General features: G+C 66.6%; 1 protein-coding gene across 3 annotated transcripts in view; it reads right to left on the reverse strand.

Moving 5' to 3' along the window:
* Positions 1 to 15,153: 15,153 nt before the first annotated feature.
* Positions 15,154 to 17,599, reverse strand: part of NF2 (NF2, moesin-ezrin-radixin like (MERLIN) tumor suppressor) — a 49,960-nt gene continuing 47,514 nt past the window's right edge. For all 3 annotated transcript variants that reach the window (XM_084867515.1, XM_084867517.1, XM_084867516.1), the window contains one exon: positions 15,154 to 17,331. In XM_084867515.1, coding sequence (XP_084723641.1) covers positions 17,281 to 17,331 — 51 coding nt within the window. In that variant the 3' untranslated portion in view covers positions 15,154 to 17,280. The remainder of the gene's footprint in view (positions 17,332 to 17,599) is intronic.

Raw genomic sequence — 17,599 nt, forward strand, 5'->3', positions numbered from 1 at the left:
GTCCCAGGGCATCGGGGGTCCCAGGGCATCTGGGGTCCCTGGGCAGCCATGGGGAAGCCTGGCTGAGGCAGAGGACCAGAGGGAGCTGCTGTCCCCGGGGCTCACGCACAGCCAGCTCCGGAGGGCTGCTCGGCGTGGCCGAGGCCGCAGCTCACTGCCTGCTGAAGGGCAGCAGAGAACGGAGGGGCAGGGAGGACATGCAGACAGTGGTCTGACTTTGCGGTGGGAGAGGCAGCGCCGCGAGCAGCAGGCGCTCGGCGTGGAGCACCCGGAGCCGGCTGCGGGACCTCGGTGCCTCCCCTCACCTCTGACCCCCGGAGCGGACACTCGGGTCCTACGCCGACGTGCTCAGCGCACGGAAATGGGGGTTTTCTTATGCGGAGTCGGGGGGACTCCAGGCGGAGGAGGAGGCAGCTGGGCAGAAGCTCAGAGGGGTGAGGGGACCACCCTCCTCTCTTGGGGGAGGGGCGTGGTGTCTAGTCTGCATCCTGCAGATCTGGGGCTGGCCCAGGGCTGGGCTGGGCTGGGCCGGGCTGGGCCGGGGGAGGGAGAGGGCTGGAGGAACATCTCCCTCGTGAGTGAATGAAAGAATAAGTGAACGGATGGATGAACGAGGGCCCACCCACCCTTAGGCATTGCAGCTCCGTCCTGTCCTCTGCGTGTCGCCGGGGAGCAGCTGGCGTGACTGCAGCGTGGTGTGAATTATGTCTGTCGCTGCCCCATGGGGGCGGGGGGGTGCTGCTGCCATCGCACAGCGCTCCCGGGGGTCAGGGAAGGGTCTCCACAGACTCAGCCACGAGGACTTGGCTGGAGACACGGGAGAGGGAACCCACCTGTGACTCGGGAGGATCCGCCACGTGGCAGGGAGGCGGGGAGAGAGACGTGGGGACCGGCCCTGACGGGTTTGGCTCCGTGGATAGAGCGTCAGACTGCGGACTGAAGGGTCCCGGGTTCGATTCCGGTCAAGGGCATGTACTTTGGTGGCGGGCACATCCCCAGTAGGAGGTGTGCAGGAGGCAGCTGATGGATGTTTCCCTCTCATCGATGTTTCTAACTCTCTATTCCTCTCTCTTCCTCTCTGTAAAAAAATCAATAAAAAATATATATTTGTTTTAAAAAAGTGGGACCATCCTGAGCAGGGCGGGGGCTGGATCCCTCTCCTGTCGCAGCCAGCTTGCTCCCCACCCTCCCTGCCCAGGAGGAGGCAGCTGCTCTGAGGCCAGCGTCCTCCGGCCGCGCGCGTTCAGCACCAGGGAGAGCTCCTGGCAGCCGCAGGGCCCTGCAGAGCAGGTGGATTTATTGAGGGACGCGCAGAGCCTGATCAGGCAATAAATGAGCCCATTGTCCAGAGGCGGAAGTCCAAGCGGAGGAGGGCAGGCACCGAGCTCAAGGTCATGTCTGGACTGCTGACCTCAGCCCAGCCTGAGCGGGGGGGCCGCTGGGGGTCACAGGGGGTAATGGGGTGAGGGAGGGGGTGTCCAGGGAGGGCAGAGGCCCTGGCCTCTGCTCCGTGGCCGGGGAGGGGGGGGGGGCCCAATATTATTCCAAGAACTCGCTGGGGACAGTGTCTGAAGGTGAGTAAAATATTCATCGTCTGGGCAAACTCACCCCATCGCTGGATGAATATGGAATTCATAGACTTGCAGAGGCAGACCGAGCCGGGACGGGGTGGAGGGCAGCACCCAGCGGCCCCTGTGGGCTCTGCTCTTGCCGTGCCCTGGGCATCCCCCCCGCCCCCCGCTCCCGAGCCTTTCGGTGTCCACGCCCCCACAGGGGACCGGGGTAGACAGCACGGAGCAGGTGGCAGAGCCCAGGAGAAGGAAACGGACGGAGCGGGCAGGTCCTAGAACCTGCTGCTCTCGGGCGAGCACCGTGCCGACGGAGGCGGAGCACCGGACTCGGAGTCCAGTGCTGCCGAGAGGACTCCCGTCCTCTGTTACCAGCGCTGAGCCCTGCGTGTGGCACCCGTCCTGCCTCAGTTGCCTCCCCTGTAGAATGGGGCTGCTGCTGCCGCCACCACCCAGCCGGGGCTGCCGAGGGGATCTGGCGAGACGCCGAAGGTGGCGGTGCCGGACGCCACACTCACTGTCCCTGGCACACGCCGTGCTCACCCTGAGGCTGAGGCTGGACCTGCAGGGCCTCCCTCACCCCCGGGCACACAGACTCCCCGGAGCCCAGCGTGGTCGAGATTCTAGCACATGTGTCAAACACAAGGCCCGCGGGCCAAATCCAGCCCGCCAGGCCTTGCAATGTGGCCCGCACCGCGCTGTCATCACTGCACTCCGCTGTCAGTTTATGACATTGTCAGTTTATGACTGTTCAGTAAACCATTCGGCCCGCGATTTAGGCTGGATTTTAGATTTTGGCCCCTTCTCTGATTGAGTTCGACACCCCTATAAGAGGGAGGCTGTTAGCCCTCAGGGCAGGGTTTGCCAATGAGTGCAAACACCTGGCAGGGAGAGGGAGGCACAGGCAGGCCCCCAGGACCCGCTGGGCTGGGCTGGGCCGGGGCCTGGGCCGGGGCATTTTTCTCAAGCTTTCCGGTAGCTTGTAAGGCACAGCCGGGGTCAAAACCACTGCTCCAGCCGAAACCGGTTTGGCTCAGTGGATAGAGCGTCAGCCTGCGGACTGAAGGGTCCTGGGTTCGATTCCGGTCAAGGGCATGTACCTTGGTGGCGGGCACATCCCCAGTGGGGAATGTCCAAGAGGCAGCTGATCGCTGTCTCTCTCTCTCTCTCATCGATGTTTCTAACTCTCTATCCCTCTCCCTTCCTCTCTGTAAAAAATCAATAAAATAAAAAAATAAATAAAATAAAGTAAAAAAAAACCCACACTGCTCCAGAAGCAGGAGGCCTGGTGGGGGGAACGGAGTCTGTGTAGGCCACGAGGGCTGTAGGCAGGTGCCACCCAGATGATGACGGATCTCTGTCTCTGGTTTCCTCCGGGCCTCGGTCTCCCCTCTGGGAAGTGGGAACCGGCCCCCGGGGCATGGCCAGGCTGCTGGCCGGGAGGGAGATGGTGGGGGGTGGGGGAGGGTACCGAGGGCCTGGCGCCGCCCGCTCCGGGCCCGCGTCCTGAGTGACAGCTGTGACAGCTGGCAGGAGACGGGCAGCAGGCAGCTCCTAATTGCTCTGGGCTCCCACATCCCTGCCTCGTCTGCTGCCTCTGACAAGATGCTTCACCAACCGGCCGCTCTCTCCCCCAGAGGCCCTCTCTCCGCCGGCCTGCGAGGCGGGAGGCGGGGAGGGGGGCTGAGGGAGGAGGTGCGCCTCCCTGCAGGGTTTCTCCGCCTCCGGAGCGGGTGAGACTGGGGGCCCTGGCTCCCCGGGGCACCTGCCCCTCCTCTCTGCCTCTCTCTGGACGACACGAAGGGCTCAGCTCGCACAGGAGCTGCCCGGGTGCTGAACTGCACAGGCCCTGTGGGTGGACTCTGCAGCCTCCTGGGGCACCTCCCCTCCCCCAGGGACACGTCCTCTGGGATCAGACCCAAGAGAGACACCGCGTGTGACCTTGGGCGAGTCGTTGGGATGTGGCGTGTTGGTGCTTTGCTAGCAGGGCGAGCACAGAGAGAGAGAGAGAGAGGAGGGACCCAGGTGCCCAGCCCAGGGCCGGAGCACAGCTGTTCCCCATCGCCGCTCCCGCGGTTTCTCACAGGGACCCTCGGGGTCCGGGGACCGGAAGCCCTGAGCACACCCCCCCTTTGGGCTGAGTTCTCAGGTGCCTCCCTGTCTCTGGCCGCCCATCACCCCGCAAATCCCTTCTCAGGAGGGTCAGCCTATGGACCCGGCGTCTGGCCCGGCCCTTCCTCTCCCCCAGGCTTGCGCCGCGGCCTCCACCTGCTGCCACGTGGCCGGGACGCAGCCTGTGCTTGCACACCTCCGGGGACGGGGATCTCACCACCTCCCAGAGGCAGGACCAGCCCTTGTGTGTTCCCCGGGCGCTGGCTTTGTATCCAATAGCGTCCCCGTTCGGAGACAAGGCAGTGGGAGCCCCCAAAGGGACCCCTGTGCGTCCCCTGGGAGACAGACGGCCCTGGCCACGGGCGAGCAGCAGTCAGAGTGCCCCCCCCAGCCGCGGTGTGTGCAGGGGGCGCTGTGGGGGCGGGAGGGGAGGCCGGGGGAGCGGATGCCACGCATTCTGAGGGGCACCTCTTCCCGGGGCCCAGCCACAAAGCTCAGACTCGCGCCGGCCGCCCACCCCGGGCCCCTCACGCGCCTCCGTGGCCGCAGTGCGCGGGCTGTGCGGTGCCTAAGTGATGATAAAATCGACAGCAGTTTAATTGGTCATTTTAATCCTGGACAGAGCAGCAAAGGCGTTACTAATTGGATCGTTAGAGACTTGTGCTTTGCGGCTGTGTAATTAGAGGAGCTGTATGGGGCTGGGTGAACTGGGGGGCCCTGAGGGGCCAGGGGCCATCCTAGCTTAAAAAATAAAAATTAAAAAAAAAAAAAAACGCCGCAAAGCAGACAACACCTGTTCCCCCACTGCCCTGCTTCGTCCTCCGGCTCACTGTGCACTCTGCTTTCTGGCCTGGTGCTGAATTTTGCTCATTATGGCATCCCTGACAGAGATGTTGAATGAATGAATGAATGAATGAGTGAGTGAGTGAGTGAGTGAATGAATGAACAGGAGGCTCCCTTCAAAGGCGGCCCTGGCAGGTGAGGGCAGGCTGTGGGGCTGAAGGGGCAGGAGGTGGATGCTGGGCCCAGACCCCCTGGCTGTGAGCCCTTCCCTCCCGCCCTGACTCCCACCCCCCACCAGTCACTCCGCCAGGAGATGGCACCCCAGGTGGCAGGTGGGGGCAGGGCGATACCAATCTCTGTCCTGCGACCAAATACTCACCCTCGGAGCCTCCCCCTGCACTCCCCTTCAGCCAGGTCACCTCGAGGCCTCCGACCGCCTCCCTCCTCCTCCTCCCCACGGGGTGGCTGCTCCAGGGTGGGCTCTGGGGCTGGAAGGGGGCCCCTCCTCTCTGGGCCCAGCTCCCTGATTCCCAGGCAGGAGACGGTGGCTGAAACCCCACCAGCAGCCCCCACACAGGCCGCCCCCGGCCCAGCGCGGGCCCGGAGCTCCCAGCACCCCCGGCCCCCCCGCTGGCCGGCCGCCCGCGCTGCAGCAGGTGCTGTGCGGCCCCGGCCCTGCCAGGAAGCCACGGCAGACGGATGGGCAGTGCGGAGGGTGGGCTCGGAGCCAGGAGCCGGAGCCGGAGCGGGGAGAGGGAGGTGCTGGCTCCACAGAGAGCCGTTCCGGGAAGGCTACCGCTGACCAAGGGCAGGACAGGGCGGGGAGTGTGCGTCCTCTCGGGCTCGGCTCCCGGGCTGGGGCCCTTCTCGTGGGGAAGGGCAGGGAGCTGGGGGCTCAGGCCTCAGTTTCCTCATCTGTAAAATGGCAATGAAGCACCCACTGGCAGGGGATGGGGCGGGGGGGGGGGGGGAGGCAGAAAGGATCAACTGAGAGACTGAGTCCCAAGCACAGCCCAGGCTCAGGGCGCTCTGACCCCCAACCCGCTAGGCCTGGTGCTGGCCCGGGAGGCACCGTCCCTACAACTCGGCTTCCTCCGCCCTGTATCTCCCCCTCCCCGCCCCCCCCCCCCAGCCCCTCTCTGGGCCTCTGGGGGACTCACCCAGCCAGGGATGGACAGGGCCCCGGCCAGCATCTAGTGGGACCTGCCTCCGGCTTTTCAGAAGGAAACAGGGGTCCTGAGAGAGGCGGGCAGGGGGGAGGACCCAGGAGGGGGCAGGAAGGGGGCGGTGCAGCTGCCCTCCGGGCCGGGGAGGGGGTGGGGCGGGCGGGCGGGGAGCACCGCGGCTCCGGGCCTGAGCCAGGATGCGCCAGACGCCTCCCTCCGTGGGCTCTGTCTGCGTCCAAGGAGACCGGGGCGCCGGGCAGACGAACGGCGTGTCCTTGCCGGCTGGCCCGGAGGAGGGACGGGGGGGAGAGGGGCTCCTTCTGGGAACCGGCCGCCTGCTGGGCCGGGCAGCCAGCGCCTGCCCTCTGGCATCTGTTCACGCCCGCTTCCCAGAAGGGCCCGGTGGCACCCGGGGCTCTCGGTGGCTGTGCCGTGACACAGATGCACACAGACACACAGACACAGACACACAGACACACAGACACACACAGACACACACACACACACAGACACACACACACACAGACACACACAGAGACACACGCGCACACACGCACACACATACACACACACATACACGCATGCATGCATGCACGCACGTATACACACATGCACATGCACACACATACACACATGCACACAGAGACACATATGCGCACACATGCGCGCACACAGACACAGACACATGCACACACACAGGTCTGGTGGACGCATGGGGGGTGTGGGCACGCAAGGGTGAAGGTGGGCGTGACCGCTGGCTGTGGGCTCTGTGGCCGGGCGCCTGGGTCTGACACCTGGGGCTCTCTCTGGGAGAAAGCAGGGCAGGGCTGGGCCCAGCGGCGCTCGGACGGGGCGGACGCGTGGAGGGCACGTGTCTGCGGCTCCGTGAACTTTGCACGCGTGGGCCTCTCGCACGCGCAGGCGTAGATGAGACGTGGGCGTGTGTGGGTGGATGTGGGGAGAGACACGGTCTCCCCAGCGCCCCCCCAGGCCCTGCACAAGCTCCGCCTCAGCCTCAGTTAAAAAAAAGCAAAACAAAACACCGAGGTCTGTCCCCGTGTCAGAAGGGGGCGCTGAGGGCAGCAGCCTGCCTGAGGCCACAGGGTTTCCTGCTGGGAATTCAGGAGAAGGACCCCTGCTCCGTCCGTCCGTCCTCCACAGGGTGAGGAGGCCCAGACAAGAAAATGCCCCCCAGGGCCCTAGCCGGTGTGGCTCAGTGGATAGAGCGTCGGCCTGCGGGCTCAAGGGTCCCAGGTTCGATTCCTGTCAAGGGCATGTACCTTGGTTGCGGGCACATCCCCAGTAGGGGGTGTGCAAGAGGCAGCTGATCGATGTTTCTCACCGATGTTTCTAACTCTATCCCTCTCCCTTCCTCTCTGTGAAAAATCAATAAAATATATTTTAAAAAGAAAGAAAAAGAAAATTCCCCCCAAGATGGGAGACCGGTTTGACACCCGAGAAAGGCTCTGCAGCCAACCCCGGGCTGGGACGCTGCTCTGGGAGGCGAGGTGGCCTTGGACTTGTTCTGAGGAGGGGCGGGCCATGGCCTGGAGCCCCAGGGTCCGACAGTGCCTTGGGGGTCACGTGAGCACCCCCGCTCCACAGGGGTCCCTGGCAAAGGAGGGAGCCCCAGCCAAGGGCCTTGTCCCCCGTCTGAGCCTCTTCCCTCAGCTTAGAATAGAGCTCCCGGACGCTGACCCCGACCCCGACACTGACACTGACCCTGACCCCGACCCTGACCCCGACCCTGACCCTGACCCTGATCCTGACCCCGACCCTGACCCCGACCCTGACCCTGACCCCGACCCCGCTGGAGGCCTGGAGCCCCAAGGTCATCTCAGGGACAAGGCGGGGTCCTACCCGCTCTCCTGCCAGGGGCCAGCGGGACGAAGGGGGGAGCTGAGGGCCGGAGGCAGGAGACTGCCTTCCGGTCCGGTTAGGGAAGGGATTTGTCATCTTAATGACGCCATCTTTCTTCCTGGCTCCGGTCGGCGGCCGCGGGCAGGGCCAGCTGCTGCCCTGAAGGAGGGGGTGCCGGTGCGGGGGGGAGGGTGTCCTGGGACCAGAGGCCCGGGCGCTGGGGTTCGAGGGGCGTCGCACCTGCCCCCCCATGGGATCCATCCGTCACGCTGTCCCCGGGCTCCACGGGGCTGGAAGCGTCAGGGGAAACTGAGGCCCGGGGAGGCTCTGGACCCAGACTCCCCCTTGTGAGCCCGGGCGAGGCTCCGGAGTCCGTGTCCTCGTCTGTAAACTGGGGGCACAGCTGCGCCTGCCCCCGAGGAGGGGGGGTTAGGGGCGCCCGGGGAGGACCCGCAGGGGTCTGGGCCTCAGAGGGAAGGGGACGGGGATGGATGCTCCCCCGGCTGGAGGGCGGGAGGGGTGCGGGGGGCGGGGATCGGGGGCTGAGTGATGGCCAGGCACCTGGTGATTACAGCTCCGCTGTCCTGACCAGCTGGGGGGGGGGGGGGATGGGGGACGGACAGCTTGCCCCAGGCTCCCTCCCGGCCCCTCCCGCTGCCCCGCTGTTTGCTAGGACGTGGTGGTCGCTGGCTCTCTCCTCCTCCTCTTCCTCCCCCTCCTCCTCCTCCTCCTCTTTAATTATAAGAGCAAACGCCTTCCTGAGCCGCGCACGGCCTGGGAGGGAAGAGCCTCCCGGGCCCTTTAAGATCCTCGTCCCACAGGAGGAGCCGGAGGCGCACCCGTCACTCAGGAGCCGGTGCGGGGCCCCCCCCTGTGCCAGGGGCCGGGCTGGGCACGGGGGCGGGGTGGGGGGTCAGGCAGAAGGTGCCGGCCACCTGCTCGCCCCGGGCACGCCGCAGGGGACAGGCGGCGGACTGAGTGTCTGTGGATGAGACCGCGTGGGCAGTCCGCGCTGGGGGGGGGGCCTCCTGGGTGACTGTGGTCTCGGGGCCAGGCTCAGTGCTGGGCGCGGGAAGGGCTCTGTCTCACTCCCTCGTCCCAGGCGGACACCGGGGACCCCATTTCCCACGCTGAGCCCTGGAGCCAGAGCGGGGACTTGATGCGGGAAGAGGTGAGGCCCAGACCCGCCCCACAGCGTCCGCTCTCTCTCCTCCGCAGGGTCCCTCGGCCGCCCCCCCCCCGCCCCCCGCCCCCCGCGATCCGTTCAGCGAGGACCTGCCCCGTGGGGGGCACGTGAGTGAATGAGCACAGGCCCCCCACACGCACCAAGCCAGCCCCCATCCCCTGTTCGTCCCCAGGGACCTCCTCTCCCAGAACCTGGCGCTGCCCCTGGACGGGCTCTCTGACACCCTGGTGCCGAGCCCCCGAGGCCCATGGCCACCCCGGTGACCTGAGAGAGGGCCCGCCGGGACCCGGGCTGGTGTGTCCGTGGGCAGCGTGGCCTCCGGGCCTCGCAGGCGATGAGGAGGCGGACCAGGCGGCCGGCCAACAGGCATCACTGTCGCTGGCATTTCCATCCTCCCCGGGCCTGGCCAGGGCACTGCTCCGGGGATGCTGAGGCCCCGAGCCCAGGGGACAGGGTCCGGGCAGGGGTGAGGGGTGAGGGGTGAGGGGGAGCCAGGCCGCGGTCTGGGCTGGGCCTGCCGACCTGACCATCGGAGCGGGGCGGCTCTGATGGAGTGGGCAGCCGCGGGCGGGCACCGATTTCACGTCTGGGTGGCCGCCTCCGGCTGTGAATGGCGCGGAGAGCGGCCTGGCACCTGGCAGGGACCCAGGCGTGGGCCGGCTGCCGAGGCCCGGACGCCCGTGGAATGCTGATGCCGGCCCCCGGCCTCCGTCCCTCTAGCAGGACCCCCCTCCGGTCCCAGGGGGCTGCCCCGGACCCCCTCCTGCTGTCAGCCCCCAAGGGCCGAACCCCGGTGCCAGGAGGGTCCCCCGTGGCTCCCTCCTGCCCCCTTTTCATGCTGGCGGGCTGGGGGCCGGGGGCTGGGGGCTCAGGGCGGTCTGAGAGGAGCCAGCTGCCGGGTGCGGGAGGGGGAGGGAGAGCCACAGGAGGGCCACTCCGGCCATGACCGCCCCGGCCGCCCCAGCAGCCGCCTCTGCGCTCCCCCAGCGATGCTGTGTACCCCCAGCGGCAGGCCCGTTTCTTTTTTATTCTTTTTTAAAATATATTTTATTGATTTTTTACGGAGAGGAAGGGAGAGGGATGGAGAGCTAGAAACGTCGATGAGAGAGAAGCATCAATCAGCTGCCTCCTGCACACCCCGCACCGGGGATGTGCCCGCAACCAAGGTGCATGCCCTTGACCGGAATCGAACCCGGGACCCTTCAGTCCGCAGGCCGACGCTCTATCCACTGAGCCACACCGGTTTTGGTGGCAGGCCCGTTTCACCAACACTCCCTGCAGCAGGCGCCGGCTCTGAACCTGGCACCCACCATCCCATTCGCCCCCCCAGGACCCTGCGGTCAGCGGGAACTGGTCCGTCATGGGGGAGAGGAATGGGAAGGTGCAGAGGCCAAGCCCCCTCCCCTGCACCCCTCGTTTCTGCCTGGCCCCCCACCCCCAGGAGATGGGGCCTGGGCCCTGCCGTCTGCCCTGGGGGGACCAGGAGGTGGGGTTCAGGGAGGGGGAGGTTCCCTGCTCACCCTGGGCTCTCAGCCCCCTCAGCTCCTGAGCCGTGGAGGCCGGAGGGAGGGGGGCTCGTGTCCAATCCAGGCCTGGACTTGGGGGGGGGGGGAGCCGGGCCCCAGAAAGGCTAGCGGGAAGTGGTGGAGGGCCTGGGTTGGGGCCCTGCGCTTGGTCTCCCCTGCCTTCGATGGCTCTCCGTCTAGACCCTGGGTCTCCGGACCTGAGGCCTGAAAACCCACACCGGCCCCGGATCACCGTTTCCCAAGGTGCACGGCGGACCTACTGCCCTCCGGGAGGCGAGGCGGTCGAGACAGTCCTGGTGCCCGAGGGTCAGGGCCCATGCTTGCGGGACAGACACAGAGCGGCCCCTGAGCCAGGCCCGCCTGCCGCACTGTGACCTTCACATGGCGGCTTCCGCCCCGCCAGCCCCGAGGGAGCATCCCTGAGTGACCTGCCTCTCAGGGCCCTTCCCTGCCTCAGGGGGCCACGTCCCCACCCTGTCGTCCCCCCCCGGCTGCCTCCTGGGCCTCTCCACCCGGCGCCAGGCATGGCTGGCCTCCGCAGACCTCCACCCACAGGGGCCCTGAGTTTGGCTGGGATGGAGGCCGTCCTCTCGGAGTTGGGGGGCCTCATGGGGGGGATTGCTCCCCCCCCTGGAAGCTGCCCCCTGCGCCCCCTTCTCGGCATTTCTGGAACCTTCCTTCTCGGGTTGGGGAGGCCAGGCATCCCCAGCTGCTCCTCCCCTGCCTTCCCCGGGAAAGAGGAGAAGGAGGAGGAGGAGGAGGAGGAGGAGGAGGAGGAGGAGGAGGAGGAGGAGGAGGAGGAGCCGTATTAATAAAAGGCGAGGACACTGCACCGCGTCCGCAGCGTGCTGCTCAGAATAGCAATGCGCCTTCTCTGCGAAGCAGCTCCCCAGGTGTCAATGCAAATGCACTCCGGTCGGGATGAGAGGCTGCCTCCCTCCGCGGCTGATGGGGAGGACTTAATGATTCCGCCCGGAGCGGGGCTGGGGGGGCAGGCGGGGAGGGCGGTCCCCCTGGGTTCTAGGGCCCAGTCACTGTCCCCACAGGCCCAGCACCCCATCCTCCACCTGCAAGGAGGAGGCAGCGGGAAGCCCAGGGTGCGATGCCCACCGCCCTTCCCATTAACTCAGGGGCTGGAGCAGCGTGTGCCAGGAGCGAGTGGGGCGGCATGAGCCTGGCTGTCGGGGCAGGGCACCCGGTGCCGGTCCAGTGTGTGCCTGTGGCCGCCCCAGGGGGACGCTGGGCCAGCCAGTCCCCTCTCGGCTCCCCGGGCGGTGACGCCGGTCAGAGGGCGCCTGGGAGACCAGCGGGAGGGATGCCAGTGGAGATGCGGCACCGAGGGCCGCTGGGGGAGGAAGGGGCCTGGTCCCTGCGGTCCCAGCCTGGCCCTTCAGAGCGGAGGACACGGAAGCCCAGAGGGGAAGGGACATGCTCCAGGCCACACAGCTGGGGGCGGAGAGCTGGAGGGACCAGAACGCGGGGGGGGGGGGGGGCCCGGGGGGCAAGTTCTGCCAGACCCCGGACCCCTCCCTCCCATGGGGTGGGGGTGGGGGGCCGTCTCCAGCCCAGGGCCCCTCTCAGCAGCCGATCCCAGAATCCTCTTTACTGACAATCCTGCAGCTGCAACCCGGGCCCTTGTTGATGGGGAAGGAGGGCAGGTGTGTGCTGGGCCCAGGATGTCTGGGGCCTCGGCTGGGGACACAGGGAGACTTCGGGGAGATGGGGGGGGGGGGGAGGTGGTCTCACTGGACCACTCCGCTGCTGGCAGGAGTCTGACTCCTCTCTCTCAGGGCCGCCCGCACCTCCCCAGCCTTCTCCACGTTTGTTTTCTGACTGAATTCCTGCGGATCCAGGCTGCCCCTCCCCGGCAGGCGGGCAGGCAGGCAGGCGGGTGGGCAGGCAGGCAGGAGGCAGGGAATTACATTATTTATATTGGAAACGGGCAGGGCTCCACGGGACTCCTTCCCGACGGCGGTGAGGAGAGAATGAGGTCGCCGGTGCCTCCCGGTGCCCGCCGGGGGCTCTGCCGGCCCAGGAGCTCTGGGCAGGGCTCCAGGGCAGCGTCCAGGGCGCCCCGGCCCCTCTCCCGCCGGAGCCTCCAGTCCATTATCGACCGGAGCCGCGAGCGCTAATGTGACAACCGGAGCCTCCTCCCCGCAGCCCCGAGGGGCGATCCGTCACCTCCCGGCCGGGCAGCTGGCACCGGGCAAACACGCGACCAACAGGCCGGCGGCAAAGTCCGGGCCCAGGTGGCAGGTGGGGCCCGCACGGGGCCGGCAGGTGAGCGGGGCCCCTCTGAGCCAGGCCTGCCTCTGGGTCACCCTGCTCTGTTCCCTGCACACGCCCCCCCCATCCCCAGGAAGCACCCCGAAGAGCCACCCTCCTCAGACCGGCATTCTGCACCCCCACAACACCCGAGAAAACCCCTCTTTATTTATTTTGAAAAAAAAAAAATTTTTTTTTTCTGTAACACATTAATGCCAGGAAAATCATGTTAAAAAATCAGAGAAACGAGGGGGATACTGGTTACATTTATACTTCAGTGCCAATGAGTTGGGTTTTTTTTGTTTGTTTAATTTTATTGATTATGGTATCACATAATTGTCCTCACTGAATATATATATATATATATATTTTATTGATTTTGGAGAGGAAGGGAGAGGGAGAGAGAAAGAAAACATCGATGACGAGAGAGAATCAGGGATCGGCGGCCTCCTGGCACGCCTCACCCTGGGGATGGTGCCCAAAACCCGGTCATGTGCCCTTGACCGTAAGGAATGGAATCCTGGGACCCTTCAGTCCCCAGGCCAACGCCCTATCCACTGAGCCACCCAGCCAGGGCTGATGGCCCCTGTTAGATGAAGACACTGCTGGGCCCAAAGCTTAGGTAACTTGCCTGGGCTCTCCGGCCGGCAAGTGGCTGAGCCGGGCCTTGAACCCAGGGCTCCCGGGGCTCCACGGCAGGAAGGCCGGAGCTCTGCGGCCGTGTGGGCTCCTCAGTCCCCCCCCCCCCAGCGGGGTGTCCCCGCGCACGCTGCTGCTTTTACCACTTTAAGTAACGCTGCCGCCTCTCGCCCCCTTGTCACAGGAATCGAGTGGTTTTTGCACCTGCTCTTCGTGTGACCGACACCGTCCGGAGGTGCCCGCGGCGTCACGGAGGCCCTCTTTCCGGACGGGAGCGCCCGGAGGCTGCGGGGGCCGCGCGCCCGGCCCTGCAGGGAAGGGCTGGCACAGGGCGGCGTGCGGCTCGGCGGGCCGGCCCGCGGGGCGCCGGCGCTCGGGCTGCGGGATCGAGGAGACGCCTCGGTTCCTAGGCTCCCGGGCAGCCTGCCAGGAGCTGTTCTGGGGCGAGCATCCGGGGAGACAGGGGCATCGAGGGGGAACCGGATGAGGACGCCTGGGGTTCCTCTGAGTGAGCGCGGGTCCGCGCGTGCGTGTGCGTGTGTGTGTGCGCGTGTGAGTGTGTGTGAGCGCGCGCGCACATGTGTGTGTGCGCGCGCATGTGTGTGTCTGTGTGTGTGTGTCTGTGTGTGAGTGTGTGTGTGTGTGTGTGTGTGTGCATGCGTGTCTGTGTGTCTGCATGCGTGCGTGTCTGGCCATGAGGCTGATGCCCGGCCCAGCTGCCTCCCTAGAAGGTGCTGGTGAGCTAGGCCTCTCCCACCCCCTCTAATACGATTTTAAGTTGAAATAGACAAGATCCAAAGCCAAGCAAACCCCTTGGGTGAGATCGCAAAGGGGGAGAAAGACAACTAGAAGTGGCAAAGTGCACACAGCCTCTGTCCGTGGCGATTCTGGGCTCTTCCTTGAGTGGGTCAAGGCTTAAAGAGAGGCGGGGAGGCCCTGGCCGGCTTGGCTCAGTGGATACAGCGGCAGTCGGCCTGCGGACTGAAGGGTCCCAGGTTCGGTTCCCGACAAGGGCACGTACATCGGTTGCAGGCGCATCCCCAGTGGGGAGTGTGCAGGAGGCAGCTGATCGATGTTTCTCTCTCATCAATGTTCCTGACTCTCTATCCCTCTCTCTAAAAAAATCAATAAAATATATATTATTTTAAATGGCCTAATTGGTTACTAGTTCTATACGCTTACAATTACACAATATTGTTGCTCACCAGCTTGATAAAGTTATTTTACTTCAAACATGATCTTTCCAAACACACACACACTGCGGACTCCAGCTCGAACTCTTGGGAATGTGTGTGCGTGTTGGCGGTGGCTCTCCTCAGAGGAGCCCTGACGTGCATTCTGCCGCGTGGCGGGCGGCACTGGGGTCCCCGAGCAGCTCGCGAACACGCGTGGGGCCTGGGACAGGGGCATCCCACAGCCCTCCTGGCCGCCATGGACTGTCATTGATTACAAAGAGGGAAACGAGACAAGAACCCCAAGCACTGCAGCACGCAGTTAGCTGCCAACCTGAAGCGCCAACGTGTGGCCCGGTGACAGCGGCTGGGCCTCGTCCATCCTGCAGCCAGAGCGCCACCCCCACCCCCACCCCCGCTCAGGGCCCAGAGGGGAACCCGGGAGCAGAGTCTGGAGCTGAGGACGGCGGTGGGTGTGGAGAGGGGTGCCCCCCCGGGGGGGGGGAGCTCCCAGGGAAGGCGGTCCCTCTCCCAGAGACGGGGCTGAGCTGAAGCCCTGGGCAGGCAGGGAGGGCAGAGGCCCCGCTGGCGTGGCTCAGGGGCTGAGCGTCAACCTGTGAACCAGGAGGTCGGGGTTCTTTTCCCAGAAGGGCACCTGCCCGGTTGCGGGCTCCATCCTCAGGGTGGGGCGTGCAGGAGGCAGCCGATCCATGATTCTCTCTCATCCCTGATGCTTCTCTCACCCTCTCCCTCTCCCTCCCTCTGAAATCAATAAAAACATATTAAACAGACAAACAAACAAAAACCCAAGAGGCGTCACTGAGCCCAGTGGTCTGGCCACCGCCCGGGCCTGAGCAGCCAGCAAAGAGACAAACGTGCGGCAGCTTAGAGTTTTTATTAAAACAATCATTTAAATTACAGTCTCCCAGACACAGAAGAGTCTTCCGGGGTCTGGCGTCTGTGAAAAGGGGCGGTTCCCCTGGACACCGGCCTGGCCCAGGGCAGCCAGGCTCCAGCCCCGGGGCCGAGCAGCACAGCGTCACGTCCATGGTCATCGGCCTCCGGGCTTGCCGTTTTGATTTGGAAGAGAGAGAGGCCTGCCCCCCAGACCACAAAACACAGCCACCGAAGGAGTGCCACGTGTGCCCCGGGCGCTGTCCAGCCGGGCCTGGCGGGGCGGGAATACGGAGCCGATAGCCCCTGTCAGAGGCGGCCGTGGCAGGTGAGGCCTCGGGGCACGGTGGGCTGCGTGGCACAGCGGGGTGGTGGCCCGGAGGGCGTGGGTGCCCACGGCCCCTCGGCGGCGCGGTCACCAGGCCGGGGTCACGGGGCTCCTTCCTGGGCGCGCCCAGCCCTCCCCATGGGCGCCCAGAGAGAACACGGGCACAGGTTTCTAAAAGCCAAGCCCCGCGCTCCGCCCGCTCCTTCCCCGGGGGCTCCGGCCTGCCCGCGGGCCGCCACCCCTCCGCCCGGCTGCTCCTGGCCCAGCTGCTCCCGGAGCCACAGCCCAGACACTGGCCAGGCCCCCCGGGGGCCGCAGAGCTGGGCCCGGCCCAGGCTTCGGACAGATCGGGCAGTAAGGACAGTGATAAAAGCCTGGTGTCTTTGTGGACCTCTGCCCTGCTCTGTGCCCCGCCACCGTGGAGGGGTGAGGTCACAGGTGAGGAGGGCAGGGACTCCTGGGAAGGCAGGGGCGGGGGCTGAGCCGGAGGAGAGCCTCACGCAGGAGCCAGGCCTCCCCTTAGATGTGCGCGGACGCCGAGTCCCACCCGGTGTCCTGAGGGCGGTAAGACGGGGCCGGCTGCCTGGGGCGGGGGGCCGAGGAGGAGGCATCCAGCCGGGGGCACTGCGGGGCCGGCCCGACTGTGGGGAACAGGCCGGGCGGGCTGCCCGGTGTCTCAGAGGCCACGGGCGTGTGGGAGACCGCGGTGCCCGCGGCCGCTAGCAGATGCCTGTGCCCTGGCTACGGCTGCCGCCGGCTCTGCCCAACAGCCCCCTGGGGGGTCCGCCCGCCCCGTGGGTCACAGCAGCAGCAGCAGCAGCACCAAGGGATGGAGAAACGAAAGGGCACAAAAGTGGCCCCAAACTGGGGAGCCAGGGAGGGCCCGGGTGGTCTGTGCCCGCTGCCAGCGTGTGCGGGTGGTCAGTGCCGGCTCGCCCTGGCGGGGCACAGGGACCCCGCAGGGCCCACAGGGGAAGAGGAAATAAAGGGCCTGGCACAGCGATGGGCTGGGAGGGGCCTGCTGGCAGGCTGGGCCAGCGGAGCTGAGTCTGGGCCCCTGAGCAGTGGGCGGGGCCCCCGAGCCTTCTGGGGCCCCCAGTCATGGCGGGGTCCCAGGTGTCGGCCAGAGCGTGGACGGGGCTGAGGCCAAAGGGGGTGAAAAGGACCCGAGCCCCCGCCTGCCCCTGGGACCTGGTTTGGGGGGCAGAGGAGGAGCGGGTGGAGTGTATGGGGCAGGGGGTCTGCCCCAGTCAGGGTGGCCGTGCCCCCACCCGCCCCCCCGCAGCCAGAGCGCGGCCTCGCGGGGCCGGGCCGAGGACCATCACTCGGCTCTCCTGGCTGTGGGCAGGCCGGGGCGGGCCGCTCCCCCGCGGGGGGAGAGGAGTGTTCTGGAAAGCGGGGGGGGGGGCGGGAGGCAGCACCTCACGCCCTTCACCCCCTTCCCAGCAGGGCCGGGCGGGCGGCACAGGCAGTGACCCCCTCCCCCCCCGGGGCCTCTGATGCAGGAACTGGGGTCACACACGCTGAGACTTAGGGGGGAGAACCGGCCCCGTGGGAGGACACCCAGGGTCACAGTTCAGGCCATTGCACACGAGACGGGGGGAGAGGTCCCAGCCGGCACCGGCTCTGGCTCCGGGCGGCTCCGGCTCCCGGGCGGCTCCGGCTCCAGGCGGCTCCGGCTCCAGGCGGCTCCGGCTCCCGGGCGGCGGGCCGTGGGCTGGGCCGGGAGCGGCGGCGGCGGCGGCGGAGGCGGAGGCAGTGGATCCGGGGCGCGGGCCCCCCTAGAGCTCCTCGAAGAAGGCCACGCGGGACTTGGCGCTCTGCAGGGTGAGCTGCAAGGAAGCAGAGGAGACGCTGAGGGGGGAGCCAGCTGCCTGCGGGGGCCTCCGAGGCGGCGGGAGGGGACGGGAAGGGGGTTCAGACAGACATTCGGGGGGGGGGGGGCAATCCCAGACACGGCTCCGGATAGGCCCCCAGAACCCGAACGAGGAGGTGACACGGGAGGACATGCTGGGGGTGGCGAGGGGCGGAAGCATGCAGCGGAACATGTCAGCCGCGTCGCCTTTCCGGAGGGCAGGGGTCCCCGTCCCCGTCTCCGGG

The sequence above is a fragment of the Pipistrellus hanaki genome (assembly GCF_964339955.1).
Source record: "Pipistrellus hanaki genome assembly, chromosome: 19".
Taxonomy (NCBI): domain Eukaryota; kingdom Metazoa; phylum Chordata; class Mammalia; order Chiroptera; family Vespertilionidae; genus Pipistrellus; species Pipistrellus hanaki.